The sequence below is a fragment of the Haliaeetus albicilla genome, chromosome 14 (genome assembly GCF_947461875.1).
Source record: "Haliaeetus albicilla chromosome 14, bHalAlb1.1, whole genome shotgun sequence".
Classification (NCBI taxonomy): domain Eukaryota; kingdom Metazoa; phylum Chordata; class Aves; order Accipitriformes; family Accipitridae; genus Haliaeetus; species Haliaeetus albicilla.
The window spans coordinates 14201003-14228940 of record NC_091496.1 but is presented as its reverse complement, the minus strand read 5'-3'; the positions used below and the strand labels follow the sequence as shown (position 1 = coordinate 14228940).

Sequence of the window (27938 nt, the reverse complement as noted above, 5' to 3'; positions counted from 1 at the left end):
CCTTCTCCTTCCCGCCAGAAACATCCTGACTCCACTTTGGCTCAGCTGCGTGAACAATGATGACTGCATTTGGCCCCATGTAACAGTCTGAAGGCGCTTGTCATTTATATTTTTATAATGTTTTAATTCAGTTCTGGTGGCAGCTGTTATATTGACGGTACTGCTTTTATGTTGTCTGTTTATCCTCTGCTTGGATTCAGACCACTTGATAGAAATTCATGTATCCAAACATGTTTTGTTAAATAGGCCATAGCTTTGGCTGAGAGGAGCCACTGCTGATCATTTTCTCTTAATTTCCAGTTTTGTTTAGTCAGTTTTACAATTAGCAGAAGCTATCAGATGACTAACAAATGCTGTAACAGCCATTTCATGAGGTAGCACTGGGCTTGCCCTAAGCAGAAAAGGACAGAGATGAGCAATTTCCTTCAGAATTGCTACGAAAATTCACTCACATGTCTCTAGAGAAATACCAAAGTGAAAAATAAGCCCCTTCTGAATTCAGCATGGAAGAGTATTTGATCTTTTAAATCCCTCACTATCTTGTTAGCTGAACACAAAAACACTCCTGGTAGAAACTGCGGTGCCAAATGTTTTGGGCATGTTGAGCCACCTCCTGCACTTTAGTCACCTGCATGGATGATTACCTTCAGCCACCCAAATTTCTGCTCCAATGCCTTCCAGGAAGCACCAGGTTTGCTGTGTGGGCATGGCACATCCTTACGGTCATGCTGACAGTGGTACCAACAGGGAAGAGGCTGGCCAGTTCTGCTGGCCTGATGGCCACAGGACAGATAGAATATCTTGCATTAGGCAAATATGGAGCACTTTTGGGCTGGCATGAGGGTCTAAAGGATTTCATTACCAGGAAGCTGGCTAATAAAATTGTGTTAGAACCCTGTCTGAACTGAGCTTAAATAGTGCATAAAAACAGTTTTTAAAATAGGTAATTTAAAGCACTAATGTCCATAAGACATGAATATTATGAAATGAAGCTTGATTGTTGCTGTATTCAGATCCAAGCCCCTCTAAGCAATGAGAACAGACTGTATCTGAACCCCCGGGTTATTTTTTCCTATTTCTTTCCTTTACATTTGGGAAAAACTTGAGAATTTGAAAAATTCAGTGCCAAAATTAGTGTCATTCACCATTCTGCATTTCTTCTGCTTGCTTAATTTCCCATTTTCCCCCGATAAAACAATATTAAGATTTTTGACTCACCACCCAAATTGCCATTTGCTGTTGCCTGATGTGAAACCTACTAGTTTCACCTTCCTGGTGGAAAAGTCCTTTGTGTAGATGCATAGGTTATAAATTACATCTAATGTGAAAGAATGAGGCAGGTAAGTAACATCATCTAGCACACTTCACATAGCATGTGGAAATGTTAGGTGGTGTTTATCGATTTTGCTGAGTTATACAAGAGGGGCTGCCTAGATAATGCCTAGATTGAAACCAAGGTTTAAAGTTAATGCCGTATTTGAAAGACGTTTTAATGGCCTTGGGCAAAATGATTTGTGTTGTTTTGGCTAGCCCAAGGTTACAATGAAATACTGTCTTTATTACTTCCGTACAAGGGCTTCTCTGCCACTGTTAGGAATTAAAATGTGAGCATTACAGATTTACTACATGGAGAAAAGCAGAAAAGATAAAGAGAGCCTCAGGATTCAGAGCCAGGGCAGGTGGCTGAGCCACCGCCTCACAGTCAAACGCAGGCCATTACAGAATTGGTTGCTGCAAATAATAAATGCTGGATTACAGACTGACTTTCATCTTAATCCTGCTCATATCATTGTGTGAGGATAACACTTTTGTATGATTAAAATTGTCCATTTTTGAATTAAACAACAAAGCATCTGTAGTTCCCAGGGGTGAAGAGAGAAGCCCCCAGCTCAGCAAAACGCTCCTGGGTCTTTCTCCAGTGGGCAAGGGAGGGGGTTTCCATGAAAGCAAAAGCAGATAAAAATAGAAAAGCCCATCAGGGCAAAAAAAACCCTTTTGCCAAACTAATTATTATCTACCCACATATAAAGTTAAAGGCAGGTAATCAGTTTTATAGGGTTTCAGAAAAGAGAGACTCTTCAGCTCAGGACTTGGCTTGAGAAAAAATATTTCCCAGATTTTCTTGGTGCCAGGGAATTTCGCTAAAGCAGGCAAGGAAAGGACTTTCAAATCTTTATATTCAAGGTACCTCCTTTTACACAGCAGCTCTTGCGACCAGTGTGTGTTTTCTACTGCCTCTCTAGATTGGACTGGCTGTAGGGATCTAAATAAAACGTCATTTACCTTCCTGCATTCTTTTAATACCCTTATCAGCATCTTATGGTGCTCATTTTCTTGATTATTGACCTTTGCAGCTGTCCCAGGCTGCTAAACAGAGTTTTAACATCTCTTTCTACTTATCAATACATATTAGTGTACTGCTGAACTAATTTAAGTTTAAGATGGTATAATTTAATTTTTGCCCAGCTTCATTGAAAGGTGACCCTTTCACTTAGAGGATCTCCATGTAATCTGACATTAAGCATTTAATGGCAATAATGTTGAAGCATACAGTACAGGTATACCAGTAGAAAAAGCTTGCTGAGCACAGGGCTTACTACTTGGTCAGACATTCAAGAACCACCGTAAGAGTATTTCTGTGGTGTTAATGATAGTACTGTTTCAGTAGCTGTAATTCCTGGGTGTCCATTACATCCAGATCTTAACAAGTTTGCTCACTTTGCCTTCAGCAAGGTACTCTATACGATGTTAGTGCACTTAAGAACGTGGTTAAATTTAGAAGCATCATGTAATTATTTATTTGGCAATAGACACATTATCCAAGCAGGTACCTGCTGGCTGTATCTCAGAAAGAGACACTGTAAATAGCTGAGCATCTTTACATCAGAATAAATTGGAAACTGGCATAAGGGAAATACAGCTTTCTGCCTGGCTTATTTTTCTCCCCTTAATGTTCTCAGCACAAAAAGCATTATGAATTGTGATCTGATCTTGTTCATTAGAAGAGAACAAATTTGTGTGAGCGCAGGAAGCACATCATATCTGAATATAAATAGACTAAGAGGAAGTTGAGCCAGATAAGTATTTCCTCAGACTTTACTTCTCATCTAAAGGAAATTAGCTGCATTAATTTATAAAAAGTACATTTGCTGTTACTGGGAATCCTGGAAGGAGGTGGGTGGGAAGGGACCGTGGGAGGTCACCGGCTCCAGTGCTCCCCCCACGCTCTAGCCAGGACCACCCTCTGGGCAAGGGCACCTCGCTCAGGGGCCCCTCCGCTTGGGGTTTGACTGATTACTTTTTAGGACTTCATTTCTGAAGTCCTTCTGATTAATTTTTATCAAATTTATTTATTTACTAGTTACTCTTCTCATCTTTTGTAGTTTTACAGTGGAGGTTTTTAGTATGCTTGTCAACTCTTTATTTTTATTTAGCGGTAACTTCCCAGCATTTCCAAAATGGAGCAATAGCCTAAAGCTGCCAGTGGAACAAAAGTTAGCTGCTCTCTGAAACCTGTGGAAAAATAAATAGTTGAGACTTTGCATTTCAAAATTCATAATTCTCACTAATACTAGAGTAGATCTGATTTTTACCAAAGGCAAACACCATTGACATTTTTGTTTTCCAGTGTCAGGTATTTATTTCAGTTTATCAGAACATGTACAGGGGTGCAGATAGTCAAAATCCTCTTCTCACAAGGGAGAAAAAAGCGGCCAGCAATAAAAATATTTAATTCTTTCCATGAAAATGTATGCTACAACTACAAAATAGAGTACAGTTCTCTACAGTTATTAATTTGAAGATTTTTTACACTTAAAATACTTATTTGTCCTCTGAACTTGTTCTATAAACAAAAACAAACTTCTAAAAGATAATCTAAAGATCTAAAATATGTCAAAATTAAAAATCACACATAACTAAATTCAAATTTCAGAGGCAGAATGGGATGAACAGTGAGTTGCACATTTTTGTACTACTGCTTCCGATATATCCAGCACAAAACATTCCATCTTTTAACATGGTTAAAATCTTCTGGTTCTTGATCAGAAGCCAGTATAAACATACACCTAAAAAAAATTAGGATCCACAGAGCATCCATTATACCAAACTGTATGGTTCATTAATTTGGAAAAAACTATTAGCAAGCCAGCCATATTTGACCACTAGTAATTTATACTATCCAGTTTGGCTTAATTCAAGCAATATCAGCAAATCATAATCCTTAGCAAACACTAATCATTATTCATCACATTAACAAAATGAATAAAAGCAATCTTCTAGCATGAGATAAACGGGATTCTTTTCAGCTCCCTTTTGTTTTTCAGGCTGCAGTCAGAACACAATTTAAACCCTTCTACAAATTTTTTCTGTGAATTTTTCTTGTACAGTTCCACATTAGACTCATTCTCCTTAAAGCCAGCATTAGATATCTCATCTGCTTATCCACAGAAGCACTTGCAGGAACTATGAAGAGGCTGTCAAGAGGCGGAGGATGTCACAGTCTATAAGGAGCAAAATATTGGTTTCCTTGCAGATGGCACCCAGTTTTATCTCAGCAAAACACCAGCTTCTAATCAGTGTTGTTAAGAAATCCTAGAGACCAACAGCCGTATGACTCGGGCTTCTGTAAATCTGACACAGTTGGAGGCAAAGCCGTAGTGAGAAGTAATTTTGCCTGCCATTGTCAGCCTGGATACAAATAACTGAATACCTGCATACAAATACCTGGTATGAAGTGTCTTCATAATGTCTCTCCTGAAATACTGTGTTCTTAGTACTTCTACCTACATGATATTTTAAAAAATAAGGTATGTAAAATATTCACTCGTACTTTCAATGGCATTGGAGGAAACCAAAATCAGCTTAACAAGACTTACAAAAAATAGGCAAAAAAGTCATGACTATCTCAGTTGGACATGTTGCAGGTGGTCAGTACTACTCAGGTCCTGGCTATGGGTTACCAATCCTCTGAAACAAGCAGCAAAACAATTGAGAACCATACTTTTGTTTGTTGAGAAAACAAACTTTTGTTTTCTATTCTTTCCTGTTTGGTTTAGGTAGAATTAACAAAGCAGTGGTCAGGAGCTGTTTTGCATTCCCATGCTCTACCAGTCAAAACCCTCCCCTATTAGCATCAGTGTCTGGATTCAACTTTAAGCAAATTTTATTTTATTAAAATTTGCCTTGGGGCAAAATCCAAGCATGTAAAGCACAAGCCAGATAAATTAATGTTTCAAAATACTTAGTATATGAACATAGCTGGGTGTTATAACAGAAGCTGCTCATCGTTTTTGGGAACAGACAAAATTGCTATCTGTCGTGGTTTAACCGCAGCCAGCAACTAAGCACCACGCAGCTGCTCACTCACTCCCCCCCACACCCAGTGGGATAGGGGAGAAAATCGGGAAAAGACGTAAAACTCCTGGGTTGAGATAAGAACGGTTTAATAGAACAGAAAAGAAGAAACTAATAATGATAATACTAATAAAATGACAACAGTAATAATAAAAGGATTGGAATGTACAAATGATGCACCATGCAATTGCTCACCACCCGCTGATCGACGCCCAGTTAGTCCCTGAGCGGCAATCCCCCCCACACCCACTGCCCCCAGTTTATATTATATACTAGATGTGGCATCCCATGGTATGGAATACCCCTTGGCCAGTTTGGGTCAGCTGCCCTGGCTGTGTCCTGTGCCAACTTCTTGTGCCCCTCCAGCTTTCTTGCTGGCTGGGCTTGAGAAGCTGAAAAATCCTTGACTTTAGACTAAACACTACTTAGCAACAACTGACAACATCAGTGTTATCAACATTCTTTGCATACTGAACTCAAAACATAGCACTGTACCAGCTACTAGGAAGACAATTAACTCTATCCCAGCTGAAACCAGGACACTGTCTGAACTTCAAATGTATCATTTGAAATTAAATCCATGAAGGTTGTGTATATTTAGCTTTTTTCCAAAAGTTTTAGAAGTCGGTGAACTTCAGCTAGAAGCCTATCAAAAGGAGTAAAATAACTCCAAAGGAGAAAAATACTTTGTTCCTGAAACCCAAGGACAAGCTTGCCTATACATACGTAGAGAAAAAATGAGGCTATTCTTGGTTGGGAGGTGGTTTGGTCACTGCCCTCCCTGCTCCAGTAAATACGTTGAAAGTATAATCCCAACTCTTAGTCAGATTTAGCTAGCAATAACCTCACCAAGGCATCAGGTTTGCTATGACATACTTGGCTTAAGAAAAAAAAGGCATTTTTCTCTAATGCAGTAACTTACTAATGTAGACTTCTTTATGGTAATCATTGTGCATGGTTTATTACCCGTTTTCATGGCTGGTTCAAAACCTGGGCATTCTTGATTTAAAACAAGCCTATTCTAATCTCATTCAAAAGGTCTTATGTCATCTTGTACAACTTTTTCTTTGGAGGACAGGAAGGTATGAAGATTTACAGCATGACATCCTGCCCCTGCCGCTCTGCTCGGAACTAACAAACTGTTTATTACCATCTCTGGAGCAGTGTGAAGGACACCTCCCTTCCCCAGCTGAATTTGCCCTCAGTTCCTGCTATGTTACTACTTGAATTTTGATCATCTGTTTGTTCACAAAGTCAGAATATAGCTTGGCTGGTCAAGGTAGAGGCAAACATCCAAACTGCAGATTTCTACAAAATTATTTAAATAATCCTAGTTTAGGATTACTGAAATAATAGTAATATGGAGTAATAGTAATAGTATTAAGTAAAAGTAATATTAAAAGTAATATTGAAAATTATATTGAAAGCCACTGGCTTTCAGTAAACCCTGTCCTGGAGTGCAGTTGTATGTTCACCTTCCTCCCTTTTCATGGGAAGAAACCCTTAGGGTAAGCTAAGCTGAGTATTGGTTTTGTGTATTTAAAATAGATGGTTCAAATAGGAAAGAATAGTGCCTGAACCTTGTTGATGATTTTTTCAAAGAGATTAATTTCTTTTTTTTTTTTTATTGTCAGTTCAAGTTTTGCAGAATTAGATACTTAAATGATAAATAATCTTGCTATTTTATGATTTTGAGTCGAGAACATAAAACAGAATTGTCGTCATAGACAGTAACTGCTACTTACATTGATCTTGATGACTTTCCCAAACTAATTTTAATCTTAACACAACCTGTTCTGCTTATTAAAATAATAATAAACACAGCACTTGCCTGATCTCTTTTAATTCTGTCTCCATTTCTCCCTTTCCAATAACACAAGGGAAATACCACATCTACCTTGCAAAGTCCTTTTTCAGTGGCCCCATTTCTTTTAAGCAATAACTTTGATCTTCATTGCATAGTTTGAGGGTGTTCAGATTTAACAGGCAGCATTTTTCATATTGATTGTACTGACAGGGAACACTCATTTCCTATTGTCTTCGCAGTATGGGCAGCAAATATGGCCTTCTCCCCTGTTTTAGCAGAATATTTGGACTTGGCTTTGTTTAAGAACGCTGTACCGAAAGTTGAATGTAATGCTAACTGAAATAGCACATGTTATAAAGTCTATATTGCTGGTTGTTTTTACTGTTTATGTTCCTTTAATTTCTGTCTAAGAGAAAACTCAGTGTGTTGCTGTTTTGCTTCACAGCTTCTGGCCAGCCAAAGTGGTTAAACTGGCTGAAGTTCACTGATTTTTGAACTGAGTTCCCCTGAAATGAAATGAACGAGTGTGATTAAGGGTTGGAACTCCTAAATGCCACAGAAGCAGGAACCCACAGCAGATGTCACTCAGTAAAGTAGACCATCTCAGCAGATGGGCAAATATGAAACGCAAAGGCTTTTCCTGACATCATTTGGTTTTAATATGATAGAAATAAAATGCCTTGTCAGTAAAATATAACCAGACAGTTGCTTTGTAGTCATTTTGGGTACATGGTTGGCAATTCAAAGTCCTGCTGCCTTTGAAATATTAATTAATCTGTGCCTCATTACGGCAAGAATACGTGTCAGACCAGCTGAACGTACCACACACAGCTGTAGTGGCTCAGAAGTACCTGTTCCTCTATTTACAATTTATCATTAGCAAAAGATATAAGAAAGCAACTTTGTGGGTCATTTCCAGGATGCTAGTCGATGTATCAGGCAAAATTATAGAGACAGGATTTCATCCCATGTTTTGGGGTGGTTTTCCCCCTGCAGAGGTATGTGCTGTGTATCTCAGAGTAGAAAAGCAGTTCTGTGGAGCTGAGATCTGCGAATGTGAACTGCCTCGGGGGAGCTGGGGCTGCAAGCAGTGTACTTAATGACATATGTTCCCATTAAAATGTGTAAGCTGTTCTCTTGTACAAGTAGTTAACACCTTTTTAATCAGGCCATTTATTTCATTCCAAAAATAAGTACCTCTAGTTGGAAAATGATAATATTTTATGGTCAGCAGTTTCCACATCTGGGTATATATATACATTCATACATATATAAAAGTATGTATATACACAACTTTCTGACTGAACTGACTTTCTGACTATACACAACTGACTGAACATACCTGAAGCACACATAAACATAACATACTACTTGTAGCACACACAATACATACTCCTACTCTAAGCAAAGCTGTGGTACTCACTCAGTGGTATCCTGATGCCATCAGAGGTGCTGTTTAGTTGAGAGCTGCTTCTCTTAAATATGGAAGGTACCTGATGTCTGCTGCTCTGAATCTCACATTTCAACATGCTTATGAAGTAGAAATTTTGATCTTTGGAGCACAGGTTAGGATTTTTCTGTTTCACTGGGTGTTGAATTTTCTGAGATGGATGAATTATCTGGTGTCTGAGAAAAATAGTATTTTTAGTGTATTTAGTTACGACTCAGGTTGTTTATCATGTTTTCTAGGTTGAATTTTTCAATCCCAGTATTTGTTATTTTGACTGTCCCCTTTATTAATTGTTAAGCGCATCTTTTGTGACAACACCCAGAAGACACCCTTTTATAAATCAAAAGTAAATATATTACCCTACCTTGCAGGGGTGCCATAAGGCTTAATTAGTTCATTTTTGTAAAGTCTTGTGAGATTCCCAGATCAGCATCAAATGTTTATTATTAATTAAAGGCTCTAGTGAGTATATTGGATGATTTCTTAATTTAATTCTCTTCAGGCATCCTTAAAATAACTAATTTTGTAATGTCTGTATTCTTTTAGATTCCTAAAGCACATTTGCTCTTGGCTCAAGTAATTCTGTACACATTTTCCTATCACTTACTGTATTTTTAGTTCTGGATTTTTTTTTCTATATAGTAATATGAAAAACAGTCTTTTACTGTTTTCCCTGTGAATTCTGCTATGTGGATTATTCTCTAATATGAAGGTTTTGTTTAAACAGTATATGGTGGGTTTTTTCCTGCAGTGGGGGGTGTTAAGTAATTTACTTGGCTTCCCCTGGGAAATTTGCAGAGATTACACAGCACTGCTGTGATTTATCATTTCTACTTTATTTCTGACTCATAAAGCATGCATTATTTTGTGTTTACCTTCAGCAACAGATCGCAGGAAATTTCATCATCAATCAAAGTGCTTTAAAATAGGGAGAAGTGGTGATGTGACAAAGGCACAGTCAGCAACTGTGGTTATTGGAGGATCATTTATTGCTTCGTTGTGTCGTAATACTTCTCATTTTATTGCTTTTCCCAGGATCAGGTTCATGTCGCTTTAGTTACTCAGATCCCAGCATCACCGTGTCCTACAGTAAGAACAGTTCTGCAGATTGGACTCAGCTGGAGAAAATTAGGTTTGTTACAGCTTTTTAATAATTTTCATGCTTTCTGGCTGAGCAGGTGGTGTTTAAACCTGGCTCTTTTAAAACCTGTTTTAATTGTTAACTTTTCAGTTCTCACTTGTTCATACACATTAAAAGATGAGGGGTGAATTGCAGAACTGCCACTGGGTTTGGTAAATCACAATTTCATCCATTGATTATGTGGGAGGTAAGGAAGAAAATGACTACGGAATTAAAATGCAACTCCAATAACCAGCAGGTTCAGGTCCCTGAAAAAACAAAACTTTGATGACTTTTGCATTTTAGCACTGCTTTTAATGTCAGCAAGAGCCATAATTTATAGCGTTACAAGCTTCTACTTTGGTAGGATAAAATGTTCAATAAAAATAGTTTATAGTTTGATATGAACGCTTGGGTCCTAACACTGTTATAATAGCAAGAATACGGTGATTTATGCCATGTTTTTAAACAAATTGGTTTACGTGAAAGTGCAAAGGATTATGAATGGGGATTTTAAAATCTTTTATTGCAATATGCACACCTTTAAAGTGAGAGTTGGTGTTGGAGATGGATTTTTCTAAGAGAGCAGAAGCAACATTTTATTAAATAATATTAGGAGATGTGCATTGGCATATATAGATAGTTATACAAGTACAACTGGGGAAGAAAAAATGCCATTTATATGTAATGTCCTTATAATGTCTCAGTCCACCCTCCTGCATTACCATAGTGTCTGTGCCACGCAAGCGATTTGCTTGAGCCTGTTTTCAGTCCATTGAGACAATTTGCAGAGCAAAAGGCTACTTAATTCCTGATGAGTAAGCAAAACTCTAGCTGCAAGGCTGTAGATTTCAGTATTTCATCCTCCCACTCCTTGTGGGATTATGATTTAATTGACAAAGGCACAAATTATGAACAATTTTAGTAAAACAAATGGTGTTAATTCTTATCTCAGAAAAATATAAAGCAAGAGTAACTTCACTGCAGCCACTGGAGTTGCCTCAGAGTAACCACACAATATCTTTTATTTTTCTCACATTGATGCAGAATTATGCACCTAGTCCCTAACATCAGTTCAGTTACCCTCATAGCTCTGCAAGCCAGGAAATTCGAGTTGTGATGGTGCAAACACAAGCCCCAAATTTTTTTAAGTTAATGCACATATAGTTTGATCTGTGTTGCTTTAACTTTGACTGTTGGAGCCGGCAGTAGGAAATAGGTCAATAGAGCAGTGTCGTGCAAAGTGGAGAGGATGAATTATGAAAGGATGCTCATTTCTCCTGTGGTCCGTATGAGTTAGAGTATTTATTTGCATGTGCTTCAGTGGCTTTCACTGCACTACAGGCAGCTCCAGGGAATTGTGGGAGAACTGGGGAGAGGTGGGGCAGGAGGGCAGCTGTGAAGGGGAGGTGTTGTGTCAGTGTGTCGGTGTGTGTTGTGTCAGTGGGATTTCAGCTTTGGACTCCCGGGAGGGAGGGGAAGGACCTCTCAGGGAAGGTGGGTGCTGTGTGTGGGCTCAGGCAGAAGCGAGGACGACGTCTCAGAGCAACATTGCAGTGGAGGGTGACAGACATAACATTTAGCAAGTGTAGGGTGATTTGTGGGGGCAGATTCTGGGTGTGAATATGGGACAAATACAGTTGCTTTTCAACATTTCACTACACCCTAATGTTTTGCTTTACAAAGAGAAGTTCCTCCATTTGCTGCTGTATGAGCAAGCTGTTGGTGGCTTTTTTCCCTAAATGCTCTGGATTGCCTCTGACAAGCTCTTCACCCACCAAAGCATTGCTACCAAGGCAGAGGCAAGATTGAGTAGCTGACATCTTGCAAACCCGAAATTTGTAACTCCTTGCAGCCAGAGGTTTGAATGTAGCTAATTCCCTGGCTGGGTGATTAATAAAACAAAAATAATAATTCTCAGCATCCCTTCCTTGCACACAGAGCTCAGTCCTTTCACTGCCACTGGCAATGTAAAGACATTCACCCAGAGCTTGGGGTGAACCTCAAGCCTTTCACAGCTCTGAGGACAGCTCTGGGAAGCAGAGCTCAAGGCCCTGATCATTGCCTAATACTGATACTCCAGGTCTGCCTCTCCTCCCCTCATTTTCCATTTTCAGCAGCAAGAGATAGGACGAATGGGTTGTTTCTTCTGTATTGTTCTTGAAGCAGAACATGGAAAGGCAGGCAAGGTGGCCCTCCCCATCCACAGAATTATCCTGACAGCAGGGGTGTGGGATTGGAAGGACACGTTTGTCAGAGAAAATTCCCAGCTTTTCCCTCTGGCCATTCTGCTCCATCTAGATCTATGAGGGACTGAGGCACCAGAAGTCAGGAGTTTCTTTTGGTGAAAGCTCATGCAAAAATCACATTTTGGGAGACCTGTTTTTGTAAAGTGAGTCCTTCATATTTCCTTTTGGCCATACCTGCAAAATACCTGATAATGTCCAGTCACCTGGGAGATGTGACCAGCATTAAGTATGAATGTTGCCCTGCTGTTTCTTCGTGCTCTCCAAACATCTGCATTGATCTGTTATTTATTGCCTTAGCTTGCACTTTCTCTGAAGCAAGGCTGCCTGTTTGAGCTGTATGTGAACTGCCTGGCACAGTGGGACTCTGCCTCAGGGCAGGTATTTTCTCATCTCCATGGAAGATTTTTCAGCATACAAGGGACATCAGCACAACTGTGTCACACCTGGTAAATGTGTTAAATGAGGGAAAAATGTTCGTGGCTATGCCTTAAACTTGGTCTAATTCCATATCATTGTTTTTCAGCGCTCCTTCCAATGTCAGCACTATCATCCACATCTTGTACCTTCCTGAAGATGCTAAAGGGGAGAACATCTATTTTCAGTGGAAACAGGATTATGTTCACACTGGTGATGTGTATGAAGCCTGTTGGGCATTGGACAACATCCTGATCATAAATGCTGCTCACAGAAAAGTTGTGTTAGAAGATAATCTTGATCCTGTGGATACTGGCAACTGGCTTTTCTTTCCTGGGGCCACAGTTAAGGTTAGTCTGATTTTCTAGGGCATAATGTTATGAATACTCTTGTATGTAGAAGACAACAGTAACATCTAACCAAACTCTGAACACACAACGATGTTTAGGCCACTCCATCTGCTTCTAGAATTGGGCTCTTTTTTTACTTTGTTTTTACCTCTCCTCTGTCCCACCGGGGCTTTCTAGAACAATGCAACTTCTCTGCCATGACCAATACCAAATGACAGTTTATACTGTCATGTCAAAGATCATGTAACAGAAAATGGGAAACAGCTTCCTTTTAGCAAAACAGTGCAATGTTTTTGAAACAAATTCAAGTCTCTCCATTGGATATTTTGAAATCTAGCTGTTTGTTTACGTTGGTGTTGTTCAGCTACTGTTACTTGCTTCATCACAAACCATCACAAAAAAATACAGTTTCCCACTTTTTCTGACTGTGAATATCACATCTCCATTGCAGCATGCATTCAGGTAATGGCTGCTCCTTAAAAGTCTCTTTTTCAGTAAGATCCTGTTTTGATATATGAGATCCAGTAAGACCATACTAGCTTGGGAAAAACTCTAAGGAGCCCTACAAGATCTCTGTGCACAAAGTTCCTTCAAATGCAGAGTTGTTCAACATTTGGAAATCAGTTGGATTCTTGCTTTCTATGTTTCCCAGCAGCCAGGAGTTGAACAGCAGATGACTTTCTGTTTTTACCCTATTTTTCATTCACAAAAAAGACAGTTTTGATGTTGGGGTTCATTTATGATGCTGGTAATGGGTTTGGCAATTGCACAGGAAACAGATGTCGAACACTGAGGGCAGCAAGAGGTTGGTTATGGCCTCATCCTTTTCCCACAGAACCTGATACAAATGGCCTCAGATTAATCTTTTTAGAAATAAATACTCCCACTTATCTACTCATAGTACCTGCATATTGACTTTTTTTTTTTACTTCAGTAAGACCATTTAAACTACAATGACAAAGTTTTTATAAGAGATTTTAGAATCAAATAGTGTCCTGTATATTTAATGAAGTAATTTTCTGTGATCAGTTCATATTCGTTGTGTTGTCAGTCTTATCTCTGGATTTTAAAATCCAGCCCACACACGTGAAGGTGTGAAAGCAAAGCAAGGATTAATGTGCCATAGGCGCAGTTACTTCTCAGCTGGCCGAGCCTAAACACTGCTTGCTCCTTCTGAAACATCCATAAAAAGCATCTAGACTTTAGCAAGTAAACCTCTTTTTGTTGTTGATTTTGTTGTTGTTGTTGGGGTTTTGGGGTTTTGTTTAGTTAAACTCAGTCAGTTTGTGTCAATACACAGCTATGGTTACAAGAAAGACGAGGAACCTAAACTCAGAGATCACTTAGTGCTTCTAGACAGAAATCCTATTCAAGCTCAAACCTTATATGAGACATGAGTGAGAATTCACCAACCTGCCATTCCTCCAAGGTCATCTTCTGTTTTAGGGACAAGTGAAATGTGCAAATGTCTGTTCCCATCTGACATTTGGCTATGTGTAGCCGCTTACACCAGATTAAGGCAATGTATAAGACTGTGGTGTAGCCACATTGGATTAAGGCTATGTGTGACGCAGGGCTTTTATTTTGCTTGGGACCCTGTAGCTATTTCAAACATTTTTAGTGTATCTGGATTGTCACCAGAGCACTCCCATACTCAAATTTCATTTTTAAGGTTTTTCCTCCAGTTTTCCTCAAATTTTCAGGAACAATCTTGCCAAATACAATTTGAACAGATTTTGCAATGTGAATTTCATGTTATGTCAAAAAGTAAAACTATAAATTGGGTCAAGATTTACATCAGATTCAGCATAGACCCTGTCATAGCATTATAACACCAAGAACAATTTTTTGGGCAAAGATTTTATGCTTTACAGGATTGGAACATTATATAAAACTTTACAAAAACTTCTAATATTTTCTTTAAAACATTTAGCGTAGCTCTAATCTCAGTTCATCACAAACACACTATGTTGTATAAATAGAAGCATGAGAATCTTTGTACATTGTACTAATGACGTTACATCACATTTTAAATGTAACCACACCAGTCACCTCTGTTTCAAGCAGCATTTCACAGCAGTCAGATAACTTGGCCAGTATAATGGCAGAATGACGGCAGCAATGGGTGGTACATCTTCACAGGATTCCCCATATTGTTAATGCTCTCAGGCTGCAAGAGTTCATAGAAACTGGGTGAACCTTTTAAGAGATTTCTCTGTCATAGCCAAAGACATTGGCCTGCCAAATAATGTTGGAGAAACCTTGACAGTGCTATACGGATAGGTTGCATCAAAGCTAATTCTAGTTCTCTTTTTCCTACAAGTACTTTTGCTTCCCAGACATCTAAAACTTGCTAAATAGTCCTGATGTTTGTTCAGAAAGTCTGTATAGCAATTTTAAATTGTTATTTACATTTTTACTGAGGGATCGACAGTTTTCATTGCTATACTGTGCTACCTTTTATAATTCTCACCTATGTGCTTTTTGAAGAAGTTCCCATACTCACAGTCTGTCACTGTGCCAAACTCCATATCAAGCTGATGAGACCTTTTCTCTGCCATCTAAGCCTGTTTGTGCCATACAAGTTTCAATTCATATCCTCCTGTCCTTTGTCAATTAGTATTTTAGATAAACTGGCCTTAAAAATCTTTCTTGAGGTTTGTGTTAACTTCTTCATTGGCTTCCTTCAGTGCTTTTCCTTATGGGTTTCCTTGACAATGCCAACACACAGTCACATTTCTCGATGTTATTTGTTGTCTAACTCTGTTTTGATTAGTATATACAAAACTGTGGGTCAATTCCTTTCCTAAATTGTGCCATAAAGATAAGTACTTTCACTGGACTGAGGGAATGAAATATTAAGAAAAACAAAAAGAAACAAGAAAAATTCTCTTTCTAAATTTATTTCATTTACTGGGGTTATTATGTGTATTCATCCTTTCTTGCTCACCACCTTTCACCATGCAGAATAATTGATATTGCATATTTCTCAGGTGGAAGAGCAGTGCCAGTCTGAGATAGCTCATCCAGCTGGCAGTCAGAACTGAAAGAAGAGGTAAAAATACATACTGATTTCTAGTAGAAAAAGGAGTAGAAACAGTCTTTCTCTAGGTGTTTACTTCTGGACTGCCCCAGCAGGTGTTGCGCAGATGGTGGAACCTTCTCCTTGGAGGCTCTGTGGCACATACAGGGTAGTGAATGAAGCAAACAAGGGTACGAACGTGAGCCCATTATCTTGCACACCTTAGTTGTTACAACACCCCCTTGCTTGTCTTTGGCTTGTGCAATCTCCCAGGCATTATCTTCCAGGGATGTACCCTCATGGATGGGCCAGGGACTCTTTCCAGTAGGCCGCCGGGGATGACACCACTCTTCTGGAAGGAGAGTGTTTGCCCAGGTGGATACAAACTCTGCTGTGTCATTTGCTGTCAAGGCCAGAGAATGGTCCCTGGCCTAATCTGGTTACCATTATGGTCCTAGCGTGTTAGAACTGCTCACCTCACCCATCCCTTCAGCCATCGCAAAACTTTTAAGGGAATCCTCATTAAATACCATTTCGTTGCCTTAGTGGGTTACTCTGTTAGTAAAGATAGGCATTAAGATATGGTTTCTTGATAGTTTAGAATAAAAGCTGCTGTTGCTTGCATAGTTAGAGGTGGTTCAGCAAGTTCTTTTCCAAGAGTTGCTCAGGAGGTGGCTTTTGAAATTGCTTGTTATGCCTGGTACATGCTCTTATTGGATGCTTATCAAATTGCAAATAAAGTATATTCTTTTCTGTAGAAGATTTACTTCGGTAGTACTTGAGATCTACTAAAATAAATAGCAAACATTACAAATCCAGGAGTCTTGCTGGTAAAACCGCTCAGATTAATAGCTGCTTAGATTAATAAGGTAAAAAGACAGCTGAAACAAAGAAAAGTACTACCATGAAGACTGTTGTCTGGGTCCTAGATTAGGTTCTGTGTTGGATTCAGTCACTAGAGTAGACAGTGCAAGCATTAATGGTAATTATGCACAATGTGTTCACTCCAGTTTGGTGGATTTGGACAGTGTGTTCTCAATAAACACTTGTGGGAACTTGCCTGTGCCCAGCTTGGGAAGCAGTTTCTCCTCCTCTCCCAGCCTGCTTGAGCTTGGACCAGGAATTTCATTACGTTTCTTGCTGCGCTCAGGAGCGGTTGCTACTCGTTTGAAAGCACATGGCTGGTTGCAGACGCAGCTGGAACTGGCTACTGAGATAGGAAGCAAGCTGAGAGATAAGCCACTGAATTTGTGTGTTTTGGTTCCAAAGAAGACAGCAAAAGACAAGAAAGATGCTGTTAGCAAGGCCAAGCAACCCTTAGGAGATTAATTGGATCCACTGGAACATATTTATCTGTGTTGGACTGTGTGGAAGGGTGTTGAACAGGATAAATTCCTGACTGCATTTCAGTATTTCCAGTGACAGCTCTGAGCATAAGCATGGCCTTGCGACGGAGCATAGTTAGGATGTTGCACTGGTGGTTGAGATTGCTGAAACACATGAAGCAGTGCTATGCTCTGAGAGCTGTTAAAGGTCTGTGACCCTTCATAACTAATTGGGGGAAAAGATAAAATCTTCCTTCAGTAACGCTTCTTGGATCTCTACTCTTATAGAATAGGAAAGTGATCTCATCTCTCAGTGGACACTTCATATATCTTGTATATTTGACCAGAAATTGTTGTGTTTTGAGGTACAACACTTGCCAAGTTTTTTAGTTTTCTCTGATTGCCCTGGCCCAAGATTCAGTGTGCAAGCTCAAAAACTGAGGTTGAGAAAGGAGACAACCTCAGCAGTCTTATAGTTCGTGTCTCTGTGGTGCTTTGATTCCATAAAAATAGCATTGAGACCAAACCACCTGTCTCTGGAATTTTTCCACATGTGGGAAAAAGCAGTATAGATCATTATAGACACTAGAGCGATGATGTATTTAGTCATGATGTGTTAACTTAGTGACACTTCTCACCTTTGAGAAGAGTCCAGTGACAGAATTGCTGTCTCACAGTAGTTGCAGCTGCTCTTCACTTGGTGGCTGAAGGTTGCAGTCCAGCTGGCCAGCTTAGTTTGTTTGGTCTACAGGACTTGCAGACTACACCTGAGGTTGTCTGTGCTGCTGACCTGCAAACATGCAGCTTGGCATAGTATGGGATGGGACAAGGGGGGAAGGTCTGTGCCAGCCTCACTGAGCAAGTTGGGTTTAGGACCAGGGAATGGTACCAGATGCACGTTATTCACTACCGTGGACGTGACCAATAAATCCTGAAAACATCCCAATCCTGATATCCTGATACAGTAAGACCCTTAAGTAACAGGTCATCACTATTCAGCTCATTCTAATTTCCCGGAAATGCATGCCAGCTTAGCAGAAGAGAAAGCTGCATAAGAAGAGAGTGGGAGAACTGAACACTCACACCCAGAAAAATATGCTGAAAATGTGTCTGTAAAACACCATGACCTTTCACCACACCCTAAGCAGAGCAGGGCTATGCACAGCCCAGATCTGCGAGTCCTTCCCGAACCCGTGTTTTTGCCTGTCACTGAGCAGAGAAGACATGCGCACAGGCATAGGAGTTTGGCAAAAAGAAAGGCTGATTAAGCTATTCCACCTCCCCAGTTCCAGAGCAGATTTCCAAATCTCTGAATACTCTGTTAATTAATAGGAATGGCATTGGGTAGTCTTCTTTCAAAACAAACATCCTGATATTCCATATATATCTTTGTCGGGTTTAATTCTTTGTGCTGAAATGAACAAGATTCTTTTCCATTTTTTGGTTTTAAATTCTTGTTTAAAAAAGGGTTGAGGTACCCATTGTCTGAATCAGATCAAATATATTTGTTTGCAGGAGGCAAGGTGATGCTGTAGGTATGCTAGTGTGAAAGTGGCAGACTGAAATTGCTATGACCTTACGTTGGACAAAATTACACAGATATAAGTGCTCCTGACAAGATGCTTTTGTTTTTTGAATAAGATATAGCAAGGCAGTATATGGTCTGTGGGCCAAACCCAGCCTTCTAGCCAGCTGCTTTGCCTCGCAGGAGCTTTCATCTACCACATCTTCCTGGGAAGAGGCAAGCAGGCTTCCTGCTGCACCTCATCTGAGAGCCATTCCTGCTTCTCTGTGGGTGGAAGGAGGAGTGTGAGAGGGGAGGAGAGATGAAGAAAGCAGAGCAGGGTGCACAAAACCTGTCAACCGGCTCCCTTTAGTGAGAGTGTGGGCAGTCTGAGCTGTGCCCATGAGGAGGCATCTGTATATCCATAGGGCTGGATCTAGCCCATGCATGGAATTGCTCTTGCTTTTTTCTGTGTTAATAATCACACTTTTAATTAAAATAATAATACTTAGATACAATGCCTAGGGGGTTCATTGGAACTGATAGGTGGTTGACTGTGGTGCTGTGAGTTGTTCAGACAGCTGAGAATCGCTGTCAGGCAGCAATGCTGAACATGCACCTTTCTCCATACCAGTTCCCGGTGGCTCAGAAGTGTGGTGGGGGGTGGCAGAGAGCCAGCGTTAGCTCTGAGCTGGCGTCAAAGCACCAGGGGTCTTTCCTGCCTCCTAGAAGGAAAGAATTTGGTCTCTGCAGGTCACTGTGAGATGCACATTAATAAATAAAACATGAACTGAGCCATTAGATGCCAAAGAGTAGAAACTACTTTGGTTGACTCTTTCTCACTCTAATTTTACAGTGGTGTAAATACACATTGTTACTTTCAGAAGAACGGATGAGGTTTAATCATGCTCACTGCAGAGTGCTAGAAACATCAATAGTTCCCAATAACATAGAGGAATAGTTCAGTTCGTGCCAGTTAAATGACTCATTAAGGAAATCAGTCATCGCCAGAATGACCGATGTTGTACAAACATCACGAAATGTCCTAGAAAATTAAGAACCATATGAATCATACAAATCACTCATAAAACAAGCAAAGTGTTTTGAGCACTAGCCTTTGAGTAACAGTCTGTAATTGGAAATGATGAGTGAAAACACACTTTATAAACTGTTTGTTACTACGTCACAGGACAAGTTTCATCCCATTGTTTTGGAAGGGGAAGGTGCACTATAACCCGCCGTGCACCTGGCCTGCTTGTGCAGCCAAGGTTTTCGTTCTGCAACCTACATTAAATGATGTAAAAATGTAGCATGTGGGAAAGATTAAAACACTGTTTTTCTCATGGGAAAGTATTCTAATCACATTGTGGTTTTTCCTTTGGTTAAAGAAGGGACTTCGGCCCAGAAACGTTAACAGCCAAATCCACAGAACGTAGAATTTAGAATCTTTCCTAAATTCTGTCTGTACCTTTGCTGGCTAAGACTTTGCATACAGAGTATGGTTTTATCAAGACTGAATCCATCCTTCTACCTGCTACCATGTAAAAATCTAAAAATTTTTAAAACCTGCGTGACTCATTCCCAGAAAGGCACAATATCTAATTTATGGCTACATTGACAATGCTGCTTTAATTAATTTTCTTCATCTTTTTTCTTGTTCCTCTGCTTCTCATATCTCATCTGTTTGCATTGCCTAGATTTTAATTAAAAAACCCTCTCCTCTCTAAGGAGCAATCTGAAGTGGCAAAAATAATCACTTAAAATATTACAGTCATTAAAAAATTGGCTGCGGTCAAAGCCATGCATTTTCAATTTGCCGACAAACGATATTTTTGTTTCCTTTTAAAGTGTGTTTTTTATTTGAATAGCATACGCCAGCCAGCCTGGCTATCAGAGATGCTCCTCCAGCTGGGTGGGCTGCGTGACAACTCCTTAATGGGGGAAATTGATGGCCCTCTGCTCGTGTAGAGGTGAAGGCATACTGGGCAGATTTCTTTCCATCTGCCGTCAGCCCTTTGCAAGCTGGCACTGCCCAAATGCCCAACACATTCATTCCAATGCAAGAAATGTCGCCAAAAAATAAATTGTGAGGGTACAGCTGTCTGAAAGAATCATCGGGGCCATTAGGCCCAGGAGAGATAATATGAAGAGGTGCATCAGTGTTCGTCTCTGATAAAAACCTAATTAAATGATGGTAAAGATGACTGTGGATACTTTAAAGGCACAGAGGTGAAGCACAGAGGTGAACAACATTTTCATGGGAGCATGGGGACGAGCCTCGGGAAGATAATATGCAGCACCTCAGCCAAAAATCTGTTTCACTGAGGAATTTCACACTAGTGTTTCCTGTTGATGCTTCTCTGAATGGCACAGTTGTATCATCTAGTTGCCCTCTGTTCTGCTCTCCAAGTAAAGAAATCCCATACTGTAAAGCCAAAAGGTATTTATTGATTCACAAGTTTGACTTGAACAACTGGGACAGACGCTGGTTTGGATGAACTTCAATGCTTCTGTTTACATTCCTAATCTTTGTCTTTTGAGCTTCTAAAAATCTTCAGGGCTGTGTCCTTAGCTGCAACTGTGGCATGGGCTGATCTGGTTGACGCTTGTGGTACTTCACATGGCAGGGTGAATGGGAGACCTCCAGAGGTCCCTCCCAGCCAAGAGGTCACACTGAGGATAGCAGCTGTCTCCTTATGTGGTGCTCTCATGCAAGTCTTTAAAAATATAGCATGTTACATGATGTAGGATCCCAGATCTTACCTGGGGCCCTTAAGCCATTTAGATGCTATGGAAAGTTGGTCAGTAGTTGTTTATGAAAACATAAATAGGTGCAGTTGGAAAGTACCTGCTTCACCAAATCTGATTTCCCTGCTTTTGCTGACCAATGGTTTTGAGCAGTCCTAATTGAAACCCTTCTGCATCTCAGCTGATCAAGAGGCTTTCCTAAAAGCATCTACCAAAAAAAGATGAAAGCTGTAGGTAGAAGATGTAAAATGTAAGGAGTATAGAGTAGAATTAGGAGGATGACAGACTCCTGACAAAAGTTTAATTTTGAAACCATGCACTACTCTCTCCCATAGTCTGTATCTTCAAATTATTAGCTAATGCCTTCATAAGGTACAACAGAAAGCTCACCTGAATTAATAAGACTTGCTGGCTCTCATAGACAACTTGGCTAAGAACTGTACTCATAGACTAGAAATATTCATAGATAACAGCAATTTTAGCATGAAAATGTGTTTTTTGTAGTAATGGTACCATTGTAGCGTCAAAGAGCCCTGAGCGAGGAATGTACCACTGCTGCCTCTTCAGGCCCAAACGAAAAAGATAGCCTGTGTCCCAGGAAATTGCCATCCATTTATAGAACAGGAGATAAACTGAGGCTGGGGAGATGTGGGAGTAAAAGGAAATATTGCAAGAGGGGAAAGTGCTTATCCCAGTAAGCAGTGGATTCTTCAGTGTAATCAGTGACAAGGCTTGTTGAGGAAAGCACTAAGGAAGTGTCTGAAGGACATCATCTTGTGGGCAATTTGCCAAGCATGGTGGGCAGAATGGGCAAGGGCACATCAGTTTGGTTGTCTCACCAGCAGATGTAGTGGCAAGCATCGGCAGTCAAGGAAAAGTGAGCCACGAGATGGTGCATATGGGAGATGATGGAGGCAGGTGAGGATGAGCCATGCAGGGCCTTACAAGTAGGGAAAAAGCAGTGATACCATACCTATCCAGCAGACAAACTTTAGAAACACAGAAAATTCAGAGTGAAGATTAGATTGAAAGCAAATCCAAGCATGCTGAGAGATGGGAATGCATCCAGCCAATTTTCATTTTGCCCTATTCATGCAAAGCAATAGCTTAACAGTTGCAGCTAGTGAATAATAGAATTGGTAGTGCCAGATTAAATTAAACTGGTTTTTTTCCCCTTGGGATGACCACAGTCCCTGAACAGAACTTGGCTTCTTTCCATTTGGCAACAGGCGGGGGTTGTTTATTTAGGAATACAACAGTTTACTTATGGCAGGCTGATAATCCCACTCCAGTTGCAAACAATGGGAAATAGCTAGTGGTGTGAAATGGCTCCATTCAAGTGCTTGCAAGTGTCCTATGTTCTATTATGTAGGTGATTTGGGAGAACACTTTGTTTAATGAAGGTTATCAGATTTGTCAAAGGATTTATTCTGTAAATTAATTTTTCCTCACAAATTAGTTAACTTTTCAGTGTTGTAATTTGCACAAGGACACACTAAATGTTCCACATGCCTTTAATCCCCTTTAAATAAAATTAAACTCTGCTTTAGTTTTGGACCTACAGCTGATGCTTCCATGGTAACAAGGAGCAATATCCTACAAGTTGCTGTCATTTGGCCTTTTTAGTTACAAATTTTGCACAGCAAGCTAATTTGTTCTTATCTAAAAAATCATTTAAGTGTAAATAAACATGAAACGGAGAACAAATTTAATCTGGAATTTGTAAAAGAGAGCTCTCCATCTATCTGCAGTTTAGGGAGTATCTGCATTTTAGGGAGAACTTAATCCAGTTAGTTTCAAAATACAGTACATGTTCATTCCACATTTTTTATCACTTTAGAATGACAAAAAAAAAAAAAAAAGACCTGTAAAATTCCATCCTTAAATACTGGAAGTATATAGACTACCACTGCAAGTGTAAAGCTTTTAATTTGGGAAGGAGGCAACACAGTATATAAATTGTACCTTAGTTCTTAATTTCTAAAGGCTTGGATTCAAATCTTGGGTTGAACCCAAGAGAAAATGGGTCTGATGGTTTCAATTCAGTCTCTAATCTGTTCAAGCCCTATTACAAAACCGCAAAGTAATCCAACACAGTCAGTAGCCGCCTGGCTGTTGAACAAGACTGACAAGGTAGTTGGGGGCAATGCTGGTGAGGGACCATCTCCTGTGGAGCTTCTTTTGCTCGTGGAAAGTTTGGCTGAGTGCTCTTTGAGGTTATTCACCCCTCAGCAGCCCATCGGATGAAAAAAAGTAGTAAAAGCAGTGACAGATAGCAACTGCTTGGAAAATGAAAAGAAAAATATGGAAGCTAAGTGTGAACTGGGGGTGATGATTATACAGGCAAGGGAAATTCGGCAGGTGGGAGAGGACGAGATCATGAGCAGAGGAGCCATGGCCCTTGCTGGGGCAGCACGGCTCATGCAAATGGGACTCATCCTCATCTGCTTCTCCCATGGGCATGTGTCCAGGGTCCCAAATGGTGGCACTGGGGCAAAAATGTACTAGAAAATGATGGCCCTCCCTCAGAACTTAGTTAAAAGCTGTACCTGTGTTTTGAGCATCTTACTCTTTTTAAAGGTAATGAGCTTCTATTACTGGTTTCATAGGTATGCAGAATAGCAGAAGGAGTTAAACCCCAGTGTGAACTTCTCTTCTGCATAGCTGTTTCACGTGAGATTCAAAGCTAACATGAGCAGGGGGTGATTTGAGCCATATGTTGTGTGGTTCATTAACACATAAAATATGCATGAAATACATATTCATAGATACCATGTAGCTGTGTATAAAAGCACGAAGATAGTTTTATAGAACTAATGAAATAAATGATGCTTTTGAGCTTTCATAAAGGGTTGATCATACACCACTGTATAAATAATTACTTATTCACCCCTTTGCCAAACTGCCCATTTATTTATCTTGACAACCTAAATGGAAATTCCATCAGATGTACTTCAGTAAATATTCTGTTAGACAGCAGAAGGACATACAAACGTTAAATGATAATCGGGTTGTATCTGTTTTGTGTTTATTTTAATAGATGGCTTTCATCAGCAAGAGATTACTAATTACATACCACACTATCAAGTATATACTTACATATAACTTAGCACCTGAGAAATAAGTAAGGCTTATAAAGGATTTTCCAAAGCTTGTATGCAATTGCAATAACTAGCTCAGTAGGATCTATTTGTCTATTTGTTTCCTGAGACCTGAAGGGTTACATATAAATTTGAATTAAGTTTTAGCTTGAATATTTATTTTTAGTGTATTTACTTGACTGCCTGCAGATAATAGGAGTTTTGTGGCAGATTGATTGACAGATAAAGGAAACTTCTTTTCTGTTCAGCAAATGAAGAAAATGCTGAAAAGCAAGAAGCAAAATAAACAAATTATTCTTAAAATTCTGATAGTAGCAGTACCTGTTAGCATGAAGGATAAAAATCAGTGAAAAAAAGCCATTTCTCAGTCAATTATAAATAACTGCATAGTAAAAACAGTGTTTTTCTGAGAGAAGTAAAATATAAAACTGTTTCATTAATTTCTGCTAGTTATAAAATATTTGATGTGTAAATTATTCTGCCTTTTCAGTGGCAGCAGCTTCATATATGGTGCGCTGTGTATATGGTGCAGTAACAGAGCAAGGAGACTTGTGACAAAATATATTTCATTTCTGTGATAAATTATCAACACTTCAGAATCTTTCTATTGCTTTGACCTTTCTTTGGAAGAAAAACACTTTAACAGCAATTTGTTTATTTTAGCGGTTGAAACAGTCTACATTTGTATAGTGTTTTTATTTCTTTAAGTGATATTTAGTCAGTGTTAATAAATATAGAGCTGTTGTCATTCAACTAGAGACCAGAAAGTCTCTATACAAAAATCAGACTTCAAGTATTCAGATTTTTTTCTAACTATGTGTAGGCACCTCTACAAACGTAGTCACAAATTACATTCCTAAATATAAATTAATTGCTAAGTTAGTGGCAACCATACTCAAAAAACATCAACAAAAGAATTTCAATTATGTCTCTTTGTTGCATTGATAAATGAAGGAAGAGTTACAGAATCTGACAAAATGTGTTCTTTTATACTTTTCTCATAAAATCCCATAGACAAAGATGTACTGGGCAGTTTTCATTTCTTGCCGCGTCTTTCTCTTTGTTAAAAATTTAATTATTCACTTACATGTCACTACCATGACCTTTTTAAACGCAGATGAGGTGATTGTCATACTTTCCCCCGGAGCATTATGAAGGTGTTCAGAGACAAGAGGGCACTGCATAGACGATATTGAAAAGGTCAATGCAATTTGGTATTATTGTATCTCTTTTTCAGATGTTGAACTATGGTAAGAATGCAGAATTATTCTAATTAATCATTTTTTATTTCAGCTTTCACTTTTAATGTGACCAAAATTTCCCCCAAATAAGTGTTTGAGCTAATTACTACTTTTATTAGTATTTGTTGTAATACAAACAATTCAATAAAATGCCAAGTTCTCAGTTTGCATTAAGGCCAGGTAGGTCTTCTTTAGAAGCTCCCAGCATCTGTTTCAGCTACACATGTGGATTTGGCAGACTTTTACCATTTTATCAGACACACAAGAATGCAGAATTGGGATGGGAGAAAGAAGAAAATCTGTACTGTAACCTCCATGTGCTCCTCACGGGTAGCTTCTTCCAGGTCGATACTCCTAGAGAGTCGTAGTAGTCAGGGCATGTTGGGGCAGACACATGGCTTCATCTGACGCTGCTGAGGCGGTATAAACAGAAATGCAATAGGAAAAGCAGAAGAGTTGGGTTTGGGGGCAGCCTCAGGACCCCTGAGACTGCTGTATCACAGGAGCTAGTTGCCTATAGAGCTATTTGTTATGCTATTCAAATTAAATACGGCAAGTATAGCCTTTTCACTTGTACACTTCAGGCCCAAGGTTTACTGTATGGCAATTTTACACACAAACACCTCTTCTAGCAAAAATTCAGGCATGGGGATCTGATGTGTTTCACAGCATGAAAGTTAAGCTGACAAAATACCCATAGCAATATTTGATATACTACTGAAGTTATTTGTACACACAGTTGTGTATGTGCCAGACATAATGGCAATACTTCAAAATAGAAATAAACACCCAAAGATATGGTACCTGTCTTTTCTATGCAAACACAATTTTACAACGGTCTGTAGTGCATTTGTAGGGAAGCAGGTATGAGATTAGGAAGGAATCATCATTGGGGGTGGGCCAAGAAAGATAAAAGATGACTGTCCATTTTTTATTTTTATTTTGTTTCAGTCATCGGTGAGTCATTAGATAACATACAGCTTGCTTTGAGCTCTGACAGTGCATGAGCAGGACACCTTACAAACCCGTTGTAACGTCACCTCCCATGTGCTCCTTTTGTCCACAGCATAGCTGCCAGTCGGATGGAAACTCCATCTACTTCCACGGGACAGAAGGCAGCGAGTTCAATTTTGCCACAACCCGGGATGTGGACCTCTCCACAGAGGATGCCCAGGAGCAGTGGGCAGAGGAATTTGAGAGCCAGCCTAAAGGGTGAGTGCCCCTCACCTGCGCAGGGCTCTAAGCAGGTGTACAGCATGACTCCAGGGCTGAGGAAACTGGATAAACAGAGAATTGCGTTTTGTCTTGGCTGTGTAGTCAGGGAAGATTGTAACTAGGATAAATACCAATACAATAACTAAGAGATGATTGTGGATTTTAGGAAGGAACAAGTCCAGAAAGCCCAGGAGGAACAGTCTGTTTCCAGACCATCCTGTCATCAAAATTTTTAATGAAAAAGTCATGCTTGTGAATTATGTAGTCATTCTGAAGAAACACATGATGTTGATCTGTTTTTTCATTCACACCTGAGTGTTGTTAACAAACTCATATCCATATGAAATCCAATTTCTTGAGAAATTCATGCCCCTCCAGATCGCTGCTGCAAGCCATGCTTTGCCATGGCAGAGGTCCTGCTTACGCAGAAGCCTGCAGGTGCCAGTGGAGGGGGAGGAGGATGTGGAGGCAGGACAGCTGAAGCAGCAGCCTGCTCTCACCTTCCAGCACGGAGAGCATGGCCATGCCTGCCGTGTAAGAGCTTGGGATCTGGCTGATAATTTACTATTTTTACTTTAAATATATACATTGGGATTCAAAAAGTACCTGTAAAGCCAGATCCAGCAGGGACTGCTGCAAGGGCACAGAAAGTAAAGAAACCATCTAGGACAGCAAAATTACTACTCTTACCAAAACATGAGTGAGCTTTAAAGTATCCTGATAAAGAAGTATCATTTTATATACCTCAGTGTATAAATTCTGACAAAAAGAAAACCAACAATGTGGTCTTGATTCTTTTTTATTTAAAAAAAAAGAATTTCATTAGTTGCTGTAACCGCAGGGCAATGAGAAACATACACTGTTAATTTATGGGTCTCTGCTGAATGTTGATTTTAACCTACAAAGTACTTCAGATCATTAACAGCTGATTCAAATGCTGCCTATGCTGTGCTGAAGGTAAAAGAGCACCTTTTAAGAAATGCGTGCTAATGTGTCCTGTGGACGTGTGGTTTAGTTGGGGGTTACAGAAAAAATAT

The 27938-nt window shown here is 39.6% G+C and overlaps 1 protein-coding gene across 2 annotated transcripts in view; it reads left to right on the top strand.

The window, feature by feature from the left end:
• Positions 1 to 27938, top strand: part of RELN (reelin) — a 306374-nt gene that overhangs the window by 157259 nt on the left and 121177 nt on the right. For both annotated transcript variants that reach the window (XM_069801790.1, XM_069801791.1), the window contains exons 9-11: positions 9648 to 9744; positions 12505 to 12745; positions 26753 to 26898. In XM_069801790.1, the coding sequence (XP_069657891.1) occupies positions 9648 to 9744; positions 12505 to 12745; positions 26753 to 26898 (484 nt within the window). The remainder of the gene's footprint in view (positions 1 to 9647; positions 9745 to 12504; positions 12746 to 26752; positions 26899 to 27938) is intronic.